At 42.7% G+C, this 15,775-nt stretch overlaps 1 protein-coding gene across 12 annotated transcripts in view; it reads right to left on the reverse strand.

The window, feature by feature from the left end:
• FBRSL1 (fibrosin like 1) overlaps nucleotides 1–15,775 on the reverse strand; it is a 763,476-nt gene that overhangs the window by 106,491 nt on the left and 641,210 nt on the right. The window contains exon 1 of one of the 12 annotated variants that reach the window (XM_073313639.2): nucleotides 345–713. The exons of the other annotated variants lie outside the window; for them this stretch is intronic. Coding sequence (XP_073169740.1) covers nucleotides 345–359 — 15 coding nt within the window. The 5' untranslated portion in view covers nucleotides 360–713. Of the gene's footprint in view, nucleotides 1–344; nucleotides 714–15,775 lie in introns of those variants that run through there. 12 annotated transcript variants of the gene reach the window in all.

Here is a 15,775-nt window from a genome sequence, read left to right on the forward strand (position 1 = left end):
AAATGAAAGAATCAGGGGACAGGAAAAACATATTGCCTAGCAGAAGTTGATCTAACAACAGGTGAAACAAAATGGCACTGGAAACTTTGAGGATACTTTCAAATGACATCTTGAGAGCAAAGGTTTTTAATGCAGCTTCAGTCTATCCTGTGTACTTGGGTCATAAGCGCACGACATATCCACTGGAAATCTCTTGCATAAAGTAATTGAAGTGGAGATTCGTTGTACCTGAGCCTGCCATTTGCATTTTATGATGCAGGACAACAATGAAATGTTTTTCATTCTACTTCATGAGCCACAGAGTTTCACTAACTCCAAGATGCAAAATTCTAAAGACAATTTACCCGTTTAGTTGCCATATTTCTCTCTTCAGGAATGGAATAAACATTTTGGCCCACTCTGCGGCAGACATTTCTAAAAAGTATGTTGTGCTGAAATTTGTCTTCTTTCTGGAAAGATTTTGAGGGAGAAAATAAAGGCTTATTTTGTTACATTTTTGGCAATAGATATGCAGAAAGAGCAGCCCTTTAATTTTCTGCAGGACGATTTTCCCCACATGTTCAAATAGGTGGTTTTGGTTTTTACTGAATCTTTAATGAAAATAACCCAGGAACTATTATTATTTTGAATAATACACATTTTTCTGAACTGGCTGCATCTTTCCTGGGAGAAGCTGGGATTCCCTAGAAAGGCCAGCCTCACTGGTGGAGAAATCCTGACATAGGAATATGAGGTATCAATAAAGCAGGTATTGAAGTTACGTTCATGAGACAGAATGTCCCCATCAGACACAAGTGATGTAGTGCGACAAGACTCAAGGGAATACTCAATTCTATCAAGTCAAGATAGATTTGTCGTTCTTAGTATAGTCATGTCATATTTGATTTTCAAAATTCCTCATGTAGTACTTTCTTGTATCTACATGGAGCTGATTTGGCTCTCTCTCTCTCAAACCCTGGAGCCATGACCCTCCATTCTTTTGGCATGATGACCTAGGAGCTGGTCTCAAAGGACCTTAGGCCTTGACTACATGAGAAAGAAGCATTGGTCTTTAAGCCAGATTAGTTACATTGGGGCAAACCTTTTATTTTGATTTAAGGGGGACTTATTTTGGTTGAGTTTAAACCAGTGTTTCTGAGCTGGTGGGCCGTGATTCCTCAAGGGAGGGGTCACGGAAAGCAACCAGGGAGACTAAGTTTCAGAGTAACAGCCGTGTTAGTCTGTATTCTCAAAAAGAAAAGGAGTACTTAGAGACTAACCAATTTATTTGAGCATAAGCTTTCAAAGTGAGCTGTAGCTCACGAAAGCTTATGCTCAGATAAATTGGTTAGTCTCTAAGGTGCCACAACTACTCCTTCAGGGAGACTAAGAGGCACTGAAAATTGTATTTAGAATCTGAAGCAAAGAAAATCTTGCTCCCCAACTCACTGTTCTTCAAAGTCAAGTATTCTCGGTCAACTACTCACAACAATAAATTATATGGTCTTATCCTTATCAACAATACTTATATAGTATACATAAGGGGGAGGAGGGGGCATAATTTTTTTTGACTTAGAATAAGGGGTTGCCCAACCTGAAAAAGTTGAGCATATTGGCTTAACACAATTCGTAACTGACTTACGCTAAGTCAAACCAAAATAAGAATGTCCACACAGCCTTTTGTGCTGGTTTAACTAAAGCAGTTTAAATCACAACTTTCTTACGCAGACAAGGCGTTATTAGAGCAAAGAGCACATCTTTTCCTAGGGCCCGATCCTGAAAATACTTAAACTACTGAGCATTAGTAGCATCATAGGCACATGAGTAATTTTACTTATGAAGTTAATGTTTTTGCAGGACTGGGTTCTATGCCTGCATTTTTGACATAGCAGTCCTTTTTATTAATATATATATCTATATATCCATGACCTTTGACAACTTTGTGTGGGAGAGCTGGTGGACGAACTGACACAATTTCATTGAGAACCCTAAATGCTGCGAAGCTAAACTCTGGGCTGCATGAGAAGCTATTAGACAGCAGGAGCTCACAGCAACACCACTGCAGCTACACAAAAGAAACAGACCAGTGAACTCTCAACAAGTGTTTTAATTCCTCTGGGGTGGTCAGTACCCTTCTTTCCACAAGTTAAAATCTTTTAATGACATCTGGAGAGTTAAACAGGGGGTTTAGCAAAGGTCAGCTGTGTCCTGATCAGCTCACTGTTATGACTGCACAAAGCCTGGTTTAAATTTTATTCCCACTTCAGTGACTAGCTGAATTTTGTGTATTGTGGGGAGGGGGACAAAGACGATGAAAGTTTTTTGTTTTGTTTTTTTAATAAATATATTTCCACAACTTTTGACCTTTTCACCATTTTGATCTCATGACTTTTAAATTTTTTCAAATTTATTTTCCAGTTTATACAGTCCAAATAGTTGTTCTGGCTTGCCTTAGAGTTTTAGGTTGGGGGATGAGCCAGTTTCATGGCAATTCTAACTTTCTAGTCTGGGGAAAAGGCTGTAGAGTTATGCGGGCAGGCGGACGGAGAGAGAGAGAGAATATGTATGGATTTAGTAGACTGGACTTGTTTAAATATCCCTGTGATGAAGAACGTGTGTGTGTGTGTGTGTGTGTGTGTGTTGTTCTCCCAAATGACAATCTCTCTAGACGCAGAAAGAAAAAAAAAACATCTAAAATCACAAGCAAAAATATTACTGCAAATTAAGACAATGTCAGATAAGGCACATAAGCACCCTAATCATCCCATAAAAGAAAAGCTGACCTGTCCCCATCCCCTCATGGAAAAAAAAGGAGTAAGTCTGTCAAGTTATATGGCCTGAAGGCCAGCAATGCTTGATTCCGCTGGACGAAGTTGGAGAAGATAATTTTAGAGTCAAGGACCTCTGCTGAGAATACACTTCTGTTAGTCATAAAAATCTAGAGGTGGTCAGCAACAATGTCCCAGATGTTCTCAACTGGTAAGGTAAAGCATGAGGAAACAGGTTGCTCCAAAATGCCAGGGCAAAACACCTGCCCTGTTTGATAAACAATATGGAAGAAATTCCATAGATACACTTATTTATATCTCTGGGCTTTTTTACACTGTGGGACAATGTGAACGACGTGGATGCAATCTCTAGAGCACACTAATGTGTTGCACATTAATTGGTCTGTGTAGACCCTGCTGGTAGGCACTAAAGGTTCCCTAGTACGCTTTAACGCAGTGTCATTAAAACGCACAAAGTTTATGCACTTCAGAAATCACACGCCTGAAGTGCGCATTGCCCCACCATATAGACAAGTCCTCTGCATCAAGAGATGTAGCCACACACATACATTGTGTATGGACATATCCAGAGTGAAGCAGGGAGTATCCTATGGCAGTATAGAACACAAACAACACACTCTTGCACAGAGATTTTTTAAAAATATTTAAACATATCATATTCACAGCACACCACAAGCTCAGTGGTGCTCATGGGCAAATTTACAAGACTGGGAAATGAGAACTGCAGTTTTGTCAAAAATATATTAAAAAAAGGATGCAGCCATCAAGCCAAAATCATCCCCTAACTGAGGCTGCAACAGGAATTACTTCCTGGGTTCTCATCGCAGATCATTAGGAGCATATTAGATATAATACACCTACACATGTTTAAAAAAGGCAATAGGAACTTCCCCTCCAGAATATTAAAAGTAACAAAGTTTTTTTTAAATTTATTAACAAACACTAATCTCAGATCATTAGCCAACTTGGCAATAGACCAGAGAAAATTTATAGCCGACGTGTTGCAACATCAGCTTTCATCCAGAAATGCTAATTTCAGTAAAATGAATAATGTGTGGGCTTTTCATACTGCTTTGCATTTGGCTCCTCACAACCCTGTTTAAAGCCTGGGAACCGGCCATATAGTTAAACTGCACAGATGTTCAACAATCTGTACTTGTGTTAATTACCCTAATGTGAGCAGAAACTCAACAGATCCCTGCTAATGAAGGAGAAAGTTTTCCAGTGTGACTACCGTATGTTTCATTGTCACTGTATTACCAAGCATCCCCCCCCTTCACTCCACCCCCTCTATTCTCTCCAGCTCCTTTGCATTCACATTGCCCGCCTACCTCAGTGTGCATGAATTGGACCAACTAATGACTGCATTCTCGCAACATGGCAGACACCATTAGGCTGATCGGAGGTGCGGCTGCTGAATTTTAACAGGCTATTTTAAACAAGGTAAGGAAAACAGATTTATCAGGTTCCTGAGTCTCCCATCCCCACCCATCTGCCATACTTCTCCCCTCATCACTGCTGAAAAAGCACCAGTTGGATGCAAATATCCTTCCCACACTGTAAAACACAAGCATATCAAGTGATGAAAATCAATATTGCTGGGTGGTATTATTGAAGATGGAAGCTTGACATCCACTTATATCTGGGAGGATAGACTAACAAGCCAGCTTTGTAGTGCGGGTGGAGTATATTCTTGTGGGTGTGTGCAATTCTGTGCTAGCAGTCAGCTGTAGCTATAATATGCCTTGGGAGATCTCATCTGCTAAGCCTGCTGCTCCCATATTAAGAGGCTAGAGTCACTGAATTTCATAATGGTTAGGAATCACAAGAGCAGTAGCGTGTGCACATGGGCATGGGAGGAGAAGATGGGGCTTCTAAAGAATGAGTTAAGCTACACCCACCCTCCCACCCACACAAGTAATCAGCTTTACTAGTAGCAATGAAACAATGCTGCATCCCCACTTAACCCAGCATTAAAATGCACTCGACCTCTAAAGGACTGTTTCTCCCACTGAGGATCTCACTTTCTCTTCCTGCTTCTTTTCCCCAGCTCCCAATTGCAATCATCACCTTCTACGATTTCTTCTAAAACAATCAGCTCAGCAAGCAGAAGGCACAGGAGGCTGTTTAAGGGGAACTTGCTTCCCCCCGAAAGCACCAGGTCACCTCTAGGCTGAGGTAGAGCTTAGATCATCTCACAGGTGCTGTCACTTGACCATTAAACCAGGTTTCATGTTAAATTGCATTACTATTACCCAGGTGTGAAGAGACTGACTTACCTTGCTGGACTTGGCCATGCCAGCAGGTAATCCACCTCTCTGAAAGGCAGTAGCTTGGTCAGCAGAAGAATTCTTCCATCAACCTAGCGCTGTCTACACCCAGGGTTAGGTCAACATAACTATGTCTCTCAGCTGTATGGATTTTTCACACCCCTGCGAGACGTAACTATGCCAATGTCAGTTCCCAGTGTAGACCAGCCCTTAGTGACTACCTTGTACTCTTCATGCTAGGAAAGCTTCTTACATTATTCACAGAGCCAAGAATTTGTAAACTCACAGTCAACAAGCATTTCCCTTTGGAGATGCAGCTGCTCCTTTGGATAACTCAGCTACCTTGCCACGTACTCCACATGCTCACGTTCAACAACAGTGCTCCTCGTTTTGGGTAAGTGTACTTTCAATTCTCCGCTTGCAGAAGCTCGAATTTACTTTCAAAAACGACGTTTGTCATGAAGTGTGCAGAGAGGGGGAGAAAGAAGCACCACATGAAAAGGTGGGGAAAAGGGGGGAGCTGGCATAACTCAGAAAAGAGTTGAAAATTATTTAGAGAGCACTTGGGCTCTTTTCTGCCTACCTCTTCATCATTAGCACTGGAAGCAACACAGCTGTCTAATGGCAACTTCAGGCACCCATGGGCCAGCGAAGCGACATTTTCCACACTTAAATAACACTGAGCTGATTTAATTACTGCACTTAATAGTAACAAAAGATGTCTCAATTTAATCTTCAAACGGCCCTCCAAGATCAAAACACAGCTGGCTGGATAACAAGATGGCCTAGGCCAGCAAACAAGGAGGGCCAATTTGTTCAAGAGCCACATCCACTCCTTAGCATAAAAGGCCAAGGAACACTTGTGCTGCTGAACAAATCAAAGAAAGCTCCATTCCTTCCCCCCCTCTTTCCCACTTTTGTTAAATAGAAAAAGGCAGCTGATTCACTGGTGAAGAAATGCAACATGATAAAAGAACAAATGATGTTTGGGAGAGAAAAAAGAATTAAGGACCAAATTTTTAAGAGGTTTTGTTTTTATAATCCTCAGAGATTATTAAGAAAAAGAGTGAGTCAGATTAAAATTGCACAGGGACAAAGGAAAGTCTCTACCTCTATTATTTTCCTTTCTGCACTGGACAGAAGGAGACAGCTCATTAAAGAAAGCCCTCAGGATATGCCTCTTGTAAGGAACTCCCAAGTGTGCGTGTGCGTGCGTGTTGGGGGAGAGAGGGTTCTTGGGGGGTTCTTTTGCCCGTCTCTTTGGGGTTTAAAGAAGAGAGAGAACTTTGGATAAAATTAACCATTTACCTCTCTGAAATTTTCCAATAATCCCTAGTGCGGGTGGCCTTTATTAAGAGGGAAGTATTTTTGTGAAATGCTTTTATTTTCATTAGCTTTTAAGCCAAGTTCTCCTGCTGCTCTATTAACCCTGTGACACAATGGTTAGGTTTCTACTCCCGCTTCAGGAACATTAAGACTCTGCAGTTTCCATTAGGTTATGTCTACACTACTGACCTTACAGTGGCACAGCTATACCGCTACAGCTGCGCCGCTGTACGGTCTCCTGTGTAGTTGCCCCATGCCGGCAGGAGAGAGCTCTCCTACCAGAATAATTAAACCATTCCTAATGAGCGGCGGTAGCTATGTTGGCAGGAGAGCATCTCCCACTGACATAGCGCAGTCCACACCAGTGCTTTGGTCAGCGAAACTTTTGTCCGACAGGGGTTTTTTTTTCCCACACCTCTGACCAACAAAAGTTTTGCCGAGGAAAGTGCTATGAAACATAGCCTTAGAGTTTAGCACAGAAGTGTTCTGAAAGGTTAACTATGAAAACCAACTTGCCAAGCCATTGTGACATTCCTGCAAGCCTCTGAACAACAACAACAAAAGCCCAAACAAACTTTTATTTACCCCGATGTAGTTTTTCCAAAAGACCCATCTAACAACTGCAGATAACTAGAGACATCTGGTCCAGTTTTTTTTAATCTCACTTACGCTGGTATAAACTGACAGTAATTCGAGTGCAGTCAACTCCACTGACATTAATCTGTTGACTTCTGTGGAGTTCCTCTGGATTTACACCATTACAATGGATATATCACAGTCTGGTCCATTTGTAGGCTCTTCTCCAAATGGAGAGTTTGTGACTGCATGACTTTACACTCCCACTCTTTCTCAGGCTTTGTCTACATTTGGCTTTCTTCCTTAAAATTTCCCACTGTTGCAGCAACAGTAAGATCTCTTGTGTAAGACAATTGCTGGCCACCAGGGTTTTAGCCACTGTGTCATCTAGAACTCTTCTGAGCAGGGTTAGATGAGATAATGGTTAAAATGCTGGCAGACACCTGGCTCTTTGTGTAAATTAGTGCTGTCCCCATAGCTAGTTCTGATGGGAGTTGTGCAAATTATGGGCCAAATCCTATTGTTCATGGAAGTGCCTGCAACTCCCAGTGACTTTGATGGGAGCTGCATGTGTTTTATCCGAGGGAAGAAATGGGACTTTTAAAACCCAGTGGATATCCACCAGGTTGGTTTGAGTGAGCATTACACAGTTTTTAATTTATACTACAACCTTGTTTCAGAACTGTGTTCAGTCCTTGCTAGGGGGTGCGTGATTCCCATTAGAGTGGCTGAGCCATCTGACTTCGCTTGCAGAGCAGAAATGTGGGTGCTCCAATATGGTTTTCAAATTGATTTAATTTAATATGCTTAAGCCATATGTGCAACCATTTCCCCAATCAGTATGAGCTCTGTGCTAGCGTAGAGATGCCTTTGAGAGGTCCTACTGCTGAAGTTCAAATAAGCTAACACTTACAAACTTGTTTTGTTTATAAAATGAGAGATGGACGGATCATGGGCAACTTCTTTATTTATAATTTACAAGTACAACTAGAAAATAACCCCCCTGCTTGCTAGAAAACATATTCAAAGACTGAAAACCAGCTCGGCTCAGTGGACATTGGCACTCAAAGAAACTTTGGTTCAGTTTTAAACACAAGAGCATCAAGGGTGAAATCCTGTCCCCACTGCAGTCAGCAGCAAAACTCCCATTAATTTCAATAGGGCCAGGATGTTTGAGCCTGTTTAGATAATTCATTAACCACTATTTCAAAGACACACCTTTTCGTGGAATTCCCAAAGGCCTTTTGAATTTTGACTTAAATGCTTGGATTATTTTTACAATTCCAGTTATGGGTTCTTTGTTCGGAGTGAGTTAAGCAACACAAAGCACACAGCAAGAGAACAATGGATGGTATTACCATGCATGATTTGCCTTTAAAACAATCCTCTCTCTTTTCACGAAGTTATAGATCCAATTTCAGTCTTTATTATTACTTTGCCATTTAAGAAAGTGGCTCTTCATTTTAATAAAGGAAATGGAGCTTCATATTTCATCAAGTGCTAAAATACTTCCAGTAATACAGGAGGCAAAAAAACCCAATCAAACCAAACCAAAACAGGGAAAGGCTGTTTTGTTAGATCCTCTTGCAGCCCCAAGTTCAAAGGCAGGGGGAAAAAAATAATTTCCACACTAAGAAACCCTGTTCATTTTTGGGGTTGAGCCATTTGATGCTAGGCTGGGTAGCACAAGTTCACCTAATCACATCTAGCGAGAACATGGAAGGACTATATAGCTCCTTAAGAGAACCCAAGAGAACGCCTCATCAAAGCCATATTATGTTTCACTCCCCACCAAAGTCACGAAACTCCTATGCCAAATTCAGAGCAACACTTAACACAGACACCAAGTAAGGGTGTGTAAGTCAGTCTGAGTCTAAGTCCTGGTCTACACTACGGTGTTAGGTCGAATTTAGCAGCGTTAGGTTGATTTAAAAATGACTGCATCCACACAACCAACCCCGTTCCGTCGACCTACAGGGCTCTTAAAATTGACTTCTGTACTCCTCCCTAGCGAGGGGAGTAGCACTAAAAATCGACCTTCTGGGTTGAGTTTGGGGTAGTGCGGACACAAATCGACGGTATTGGCTTCCGGGAGCTGTCCCAGAGTGCTCTGGACAGCACTTTGAACTCCGATGCACTAGCCAGGTACACAGGAAAAGCCCTGGAAACTTTTGAATTTCATTTCCTGTTTGGTCAGTGTGGCGAACTCAGCAGCACAGGTGACCATACAGTCCCCCCAGAATTGTAGAGCATAGAATGTTTCTACGCTCTCCATATCATCTCCGTCCCTGAGGTTATCGCAGGTTAGAAGGCAAAAAACCCGCACTCAGGATGACATGTTTTCTGAGCTCATGCAGTCCTCCTGCACTGATAGGGCACAGCTTAATGCATGGAGGCATTCAGTGGCGGAGGCCAGGAAAGAATTAAATGAGCGTGAAGAGCAGAGGCAGGACGTGATGCTGAGGCTAATGGGGGAGCAAATGGACATGATGAAGCATCTGTTGGAGCTGCAGGAAAGCCAACAAGAGCACAGACCCCCGCTGCATCCACTGTATAACCGCCTACCCATGTTTCATAGCCTCCTCACCCAGACGCCCAAGAACATGGGGGAAAGGGGAGAAGAGAGGGGGAGAGACTCCAGGCATCCAGCCACTCCACTCCAGAGGATGGCCCAAGCAACAGAAGGCTGTCATTCAAACGGTTTGATTTTTAGTCTGGCTACAATAAGCAATGTGGCCTTGTCCTTCCCTCCTCCCCAACCCCACCCGGGCTACCTTGTCCGTTATCTCTTTTTTTTTTTAAATTAATAAAGAAAGAATGCATGGTTTCAAAACAAGTTACATTATTCCGAAAGGGGTAGGGTGGTTGGCTTACAGGGAATTAAAATCAACAAAGGGGGTGGGTTTGCATCAAGGAGAAACACACACAACTGTCACACCGAAGCCTGGCCAGTCATAAAACTAGTTTTCAAAGCCTCTCTGATGCGCAGCACGCCTTTCTGTGCTCTTCTAATCGCCCTGGTGTCTGGCTGCTCAAAATCGGATGCCAGGCGATTTGCCTCAACCTCCCACCCCGCCATAAATGTCTCCCCCTTACTCTCACAGATATTATGGAGCACACAGCAAGCAGCAATAACAATGGGAATCAGAGTAACAGCCGTGTTAGTCTGTATTTGCAAAAAGAAAAGGAGTACTTGTGGCACCTTAGAAACGAACCAATTTATTTGAGCATAAGCTTTCGTGAGCTACAGCTCACTTCATCGGAATGCATCCGATGAAGTGAGCTGTAGCTCATGAAAGCTTATGCTCAAATAAATTGGTTAGTCTCTAAGGTGCCACAAGTACTCCTTTTCTCTTAACAATGGGAATGTTGGTTGTGCTCAGGTCTGACCAACAGCGCCAGCGAGCTTTTAAACATCCAAAGGCACATTCTACCACCATTCTGCACTTGCTCAACCTATAGTTGAACTGCTCCTTACTACTGTCCAGGCTTTATGAGTCATGGGAGCAAGGGGTAGGCTGCGGTAGGTGCAACCGTGCAGTGCTGCCTACTGGGAGAGCAGCCTGAGGCAGAAGCCTTCAGCTCGCAGGAGAGCAGAATTGCAGTGGAAGAGGTGGAGCCATACACCAGGCCCTGGAAGTTGCTTGGAGCCGGGTAGGGAAGACGTTTTCAGAACCCCCGGCCAAGCTACATGTCTGATGAGGACGGCTACCAGTCCTACTGCACCGTCTGCTGCAGAGTTGCAGGAGAGCAGAGCTGCAGCGGAAGCGGTGGAGCCGTACACCATGGACAAGGATGGCTAGTAGTCCTACTGCACCATCTGCTGCGAAGGCACCCAGGAGCTGCTGCTGTGTAGCAATGCCAGCTGCTGCAGGTGCTTGTGTCGAATGCTTGGAGGTCCTGGTAGGGCAAGGTACCTCGGCCAAGGCAAAAGAGCAGGAGCCCTGGAGCTGTTATATATGTCAACCACAGAAGATCTATGGGGTGTTACAGTGCCGACCGGACTGGAATGTATGACTGCAAGACTTCTTCACCAGCAACAAAGGGCAGGAATATGATGCACCTAAAATCTAAAAAGGCCCGCACATTTCCCAGAGTCACTACCCTTGACAACAGAACGTCAATGATTTCATTGGCTATTTGGATCATAGCAGCCCCCACAGCAGACTTGCCCACAACAGCAGCAGTGACGGTGAGCTGAGCGGGCTCCACGATTGCCGTGGTATGGTGTCTGCATGGGTAACCCAGGAAAAAAGGCACAAAACGATTGTCTGCCATTGCTTTCACAGAGGGAGGGGCGACTGACAACATGTACCCAAAATCACCTGCAACAATGTTTTTGCCCCATCAGGCATTGGGAGCTTAACCCAGAATTCCAATGGGCGGCGGAGACTGTGCACCGCTCCGTAAGTCGATGCTGGCCACAGTAGTGAGGACATACTCTGCCGACTTAATGCGCTTAGTGTGGACATACGCAATGGACTGCATAAAATCGACTTCTAAAAATCAATTTCTATAAAATCGACCTAATTTCGTAGTGTAGACATACCCTAAGCTGCCTTAGGCCCCTGATCTTGCACCACTGAGATCAATAAGACTCTTGCCATTGACTTCAACAGGAGCAGGTTTTTAAATTACATGCTGAAGAGCCTGAACACAGCGTAAGAAGTGTGCATGTGTGCGTACCTACCCTTTTTCACATCCAGCTACAAGCAGCTTTTTCTGCTACCTTCCTCTTTTCTGACCCCTTACTGTAAAAGTTATACTGATTTAAGACTTCCTTGGACCCTGTAATTTACACCACTATAGGCATCAGCTCTGAATTTGACCCTCTGTATCTACTGACAAAAATACAGCATCTACCTCGAACTCTCTCTGAGTCACTCTATCTCGTTTACCTTAGCATATGACTAACTCTATTCTCTTCCCCTCCTTACTGCATCACCATAATCAGTTCTGCAGCAACATCCATACTGGCAACTTTAGTGCCTTTTACTGTACACTTGGCTTGGTTAAGCATTTTTGTTCTCTGGTCTACTTCTCTCTTTAAAGGGTTTTGTGGTATGTCTAAAAAGATTGCCATATAAAATTAACTGTATCATATCTGATGTTGAGGGGGACAAGTTAAATCCAATCCCTGAATCAAAACTAAATAAACAAAAGATTCAGAGAGTGCTGTGTAGTTTACCTTTGAAAAAATTATTATTAAAGGCCTGCATTGCCACAACTGTTCACGGTTACAGTGAAGTGACTGTATTCACTTCAAAATGGGAATTCTAATTAGTTTTGCTGGCTGGAACTTCTGATATAGGGCAGTTTAAACAGCATTACTGAAATTGCATTTCTTGTCTAAGCTGACCAACAGCTCTACTACTTGACCGCTTTTGCTATTAGGCCCTGTCTACACTCCTGCTGGAGCCAAATTAACAAGATCCATGCTTACACATGGTTCTTCCTGGCATGGAGTGAACACGGTTTTGTAAAATGGTTTGTAACCCCACTCCATCCCTGTGCGTTCTGGCCAGGGAAACTGAGTTAGTTGCAACCTAAGACCACACGTCATGTTTAAACATGGATCAAATTCAAGCATCGGCAGGGATTTACTGCAACATGCATTGAGTGGTAGATCTGCTTTTTGTGTAGAATCCTTGTGTATAGCATCCATGCTGCAAAACATGACATTGCATTAAGCAGATCCTCACAAAACCATTCAGCTCTGCTGTGGAGGCCATGAGGAGAGCTGAGAAAAGTCTTATGAGGCTCTCAGGCCTACACTGTGCAGTGGAAGATACATTCACCTGTTTCTGAATTCTCAATTCAATGCAAGGAAATGCAAAGTTTCCAGTTGCAAATGCTAAATCTTTTAAAGCAGAAAAAGTATAGTCCTCCTGACAATGCTGTTTCTTAATAGCAATCTCTGAAAATCATGCCTTTTTAAGGCATCTCAAGCTGGGCACCCAAAAGCAAGTCACTTTTGAAGGACCTGGCTGAGGATCCTGTTATAACAGGACACGATTCCGAAGGGTGCCTTTTGTGTTATTTCCTATGCTTGGAAAAGACATTCAGTCGAGGCTCACTAAGTGCTCCCTCCCACATTCCAAAACAGCCACTTGAACTGCACATGCAGCTCTATCATATTTGTTTGTATCTTTGCATTTCTAAGCTCTTGGGGACAGGGACTAAGTTATGTTTTTAACACAAATACCTGGCACTGGCTATATTATAGGACTCGTCACCTATAGATCTCAAACAATTTTGAATACAAAGATAAGTTGTGTTATCCCCATTTTACGGATGGGAAGACTGAGGCACAGAGAGCTGAAGTGACTTGCCCTGCATCACATGGCAGGCCAGTGGCACAGCTAACAGAACCCAGGGCTCTTGACTCTCAGGTCCACTGGATAATGCTGCTTGTGTATTTTTACAGATGCACAAAGCTGCGTAGTAGATCTCTAGTTATTGTTAAACCAGACAATGTGCTAATTCTGAGATTTTTGAAATACATCACATTCTGAATCTTGCTAAAAGTAAAAATAATAGCAAACGGAGCTTGTAGCCACAGAGGAGAGAGATTTATACTGAAACACCAGAATCTTGAAAATCGGCAGGACATTTCCAAAAAAAAAAAAAAAGAATTGAATACAAAGAAGCAAAAGAGCTTCTTAAACTTCCATTTAAATCTCTCAGTTCTCTTACATGCTATTCCTAGGAAAGGGTTTGAACTGTGATGAAGGGAGTTGTGAGATACAGAAGCACGATATGCTATGTTTTCATGATTCTTTTCATGAAGCAGAGAGTAAAATCCTTGCCCTTCTCTCTCTCCTTGGGCCATTCATCTTTTCCAGGTAATGTAAAGCCGTTCACGCACCGGGTGGCCCTACTCTCCCAGGATCTTAATGTTTAATTGTCACAAATAAATTCCAGCCTCGATCCTCACGCTGCTATTCCTCCCCCCCCCCTTCTTTTTTTAACTGATCATAGCCTGGGATCCTTTCATGTTGCTAAATTCATCTTCGGATTCATCTTCGGCCAAGATTACAAGGAGGTGGCAACACGCACTGCTTGTTGCAACCACTATGATGAGTCGACACCTTGCCAAAAGGCTGGCCTAAAAATGGTAATTGTGTGTGCGTACGTTCATGCCTCCTAGTTTATTTTATATTTTTGTTCAGCTGGAATTAATCAGGAATGATAAACACTGTTTGTCTTCTAGAAGCAGCAATGGGGGGGATGAAATATGCCTCTTAAGCTTATCAGCTTCAGTGCCGCTGGCTTCTAAGCCCTGGATAATGGGCATCCTTTCAGGAAGGTATCAGAGGTCTCAGGAGGGGAGACAACACAATGGTGTGACCTTCAGCTAATAAAGCCCACCCTAGAGTCCAAAGAAGCGTGAAGAATATTGACAAAAGTTCATATTTACAACAGCCTGGATTCCTTCCAGACACCATTACCAATTTAGACAGCCAGAGCCAACATACACACACAAAGCCCATCTCTTTTCCTCTCTCCCTTTCTCCCCCATGCTAGCTGCAAAAATGAGTTGGAGCATGGCAATTCTTCGCTAACAAGGCACTGAAACCACAACCCTCCCTCACCCCCACCAACATCTTTTATAATGGAGGGTTTTTTTTACACAAAATAGAATAAAAGTTTGCTTTCCATCTCACTACATGGTACTGTCCTCTACATAAGAGTGGGGAAGGTGGCTCCTGGCTTGGATTCTCAGTGCACCATCCTATCAGTATATCTCTTGATATGTTTACAATGATCTAAAGAAAAGACAGCCGACTTATTTTAAAAGAACAGTTTTTTTTTTTTTAAATGGGCTCTAGCAATAAATGTAATCACAGTTAGATTTAAGAAGCCAAAGCTCTTTGGGGCAGGGACTGACTTTTCGTTCTGTGTTTGAACAGTGCCTTGCACAGTAAGGTCCAGATTCATGACTGGGTCTCCTTGGTGCAACCACAATTCAAATAACCAATATTAATAATAATAAAGACCTTTTCCAGGCTGAAGATGGAACTGTGCTAGCATGGCTGTTTCTGACAGCTCTCTAAAATTTCAAAACAGCATGAGGGATTTTGATTCTATTCCACCACCATGAAAAACATGTTACCCTAACTGTGCTATAGACACGCTCTATGCCCCTAACAATCAGGTAGCCTGCCAAAGGTTTATCTTTGATCTCATAATTATCACAGAAACGGTGACCAAGTCCATTCAACTGCAAATGCAGAACCGTATTCCCTTGATAAAGGATATACCAGACATTAAAACCAATATAAAATCAATCTTAGCCATTTTTTAATTTAAGCATATCACCAGTAAAAGAGAGAAAAAATAAAAGCCACTTAAACTTCTTTCCAAATGTTTTTCTACTACAGAGGTGACTCTGTATCTCTGGTGGTCTCATTAACAGCTTCAAGATGTAATAGGAGACATCACTACACAAGTGTCTGGAAGATGGAAGAAGAAAACTCATGACAGCTCCACACAACTCCAGAGCTAACAAAATGGCTCATTTATATTTCTTTCCTTCCCACATGGGATCTATTTAAATTAACATCTACACAAATAACACTTCTTCTCTGTTTACTATGGACTGGACAGCTCACAAATAGTCTTCCAAATCCCTCTAGTCATTGCACAGAAACCCCTGTATAGTCTCCTTAGCCATTCAATATACACTTGCTCTAAAGAGAGTTCAGGAGATAGAGCTGGGCTGTATTAAAAGTGGCCCAATTATACATTTATGCTGTGTTTATTGTTGTCCCACAAACAAGGTGACTGGTTGTATGAAGACTCTAATAAAAGATGGCATACGTGGGCACTAGA

Source organism: Lepidochelys kempii, chromosome 15 (genome assembly GCF_965140285.1).
Source record: "Lepidochelys kempii isolate rLepKem1 chromosome 15, rLepKem1.hap1, whole genome shotgun sequence".
Taxonomy (NCBI): domain Eukaryota; kingdom Metazoa; phylum Chordata; order Testudines; family Cheloniidae; genus Lepidochelys; species Lepidochelys kempii.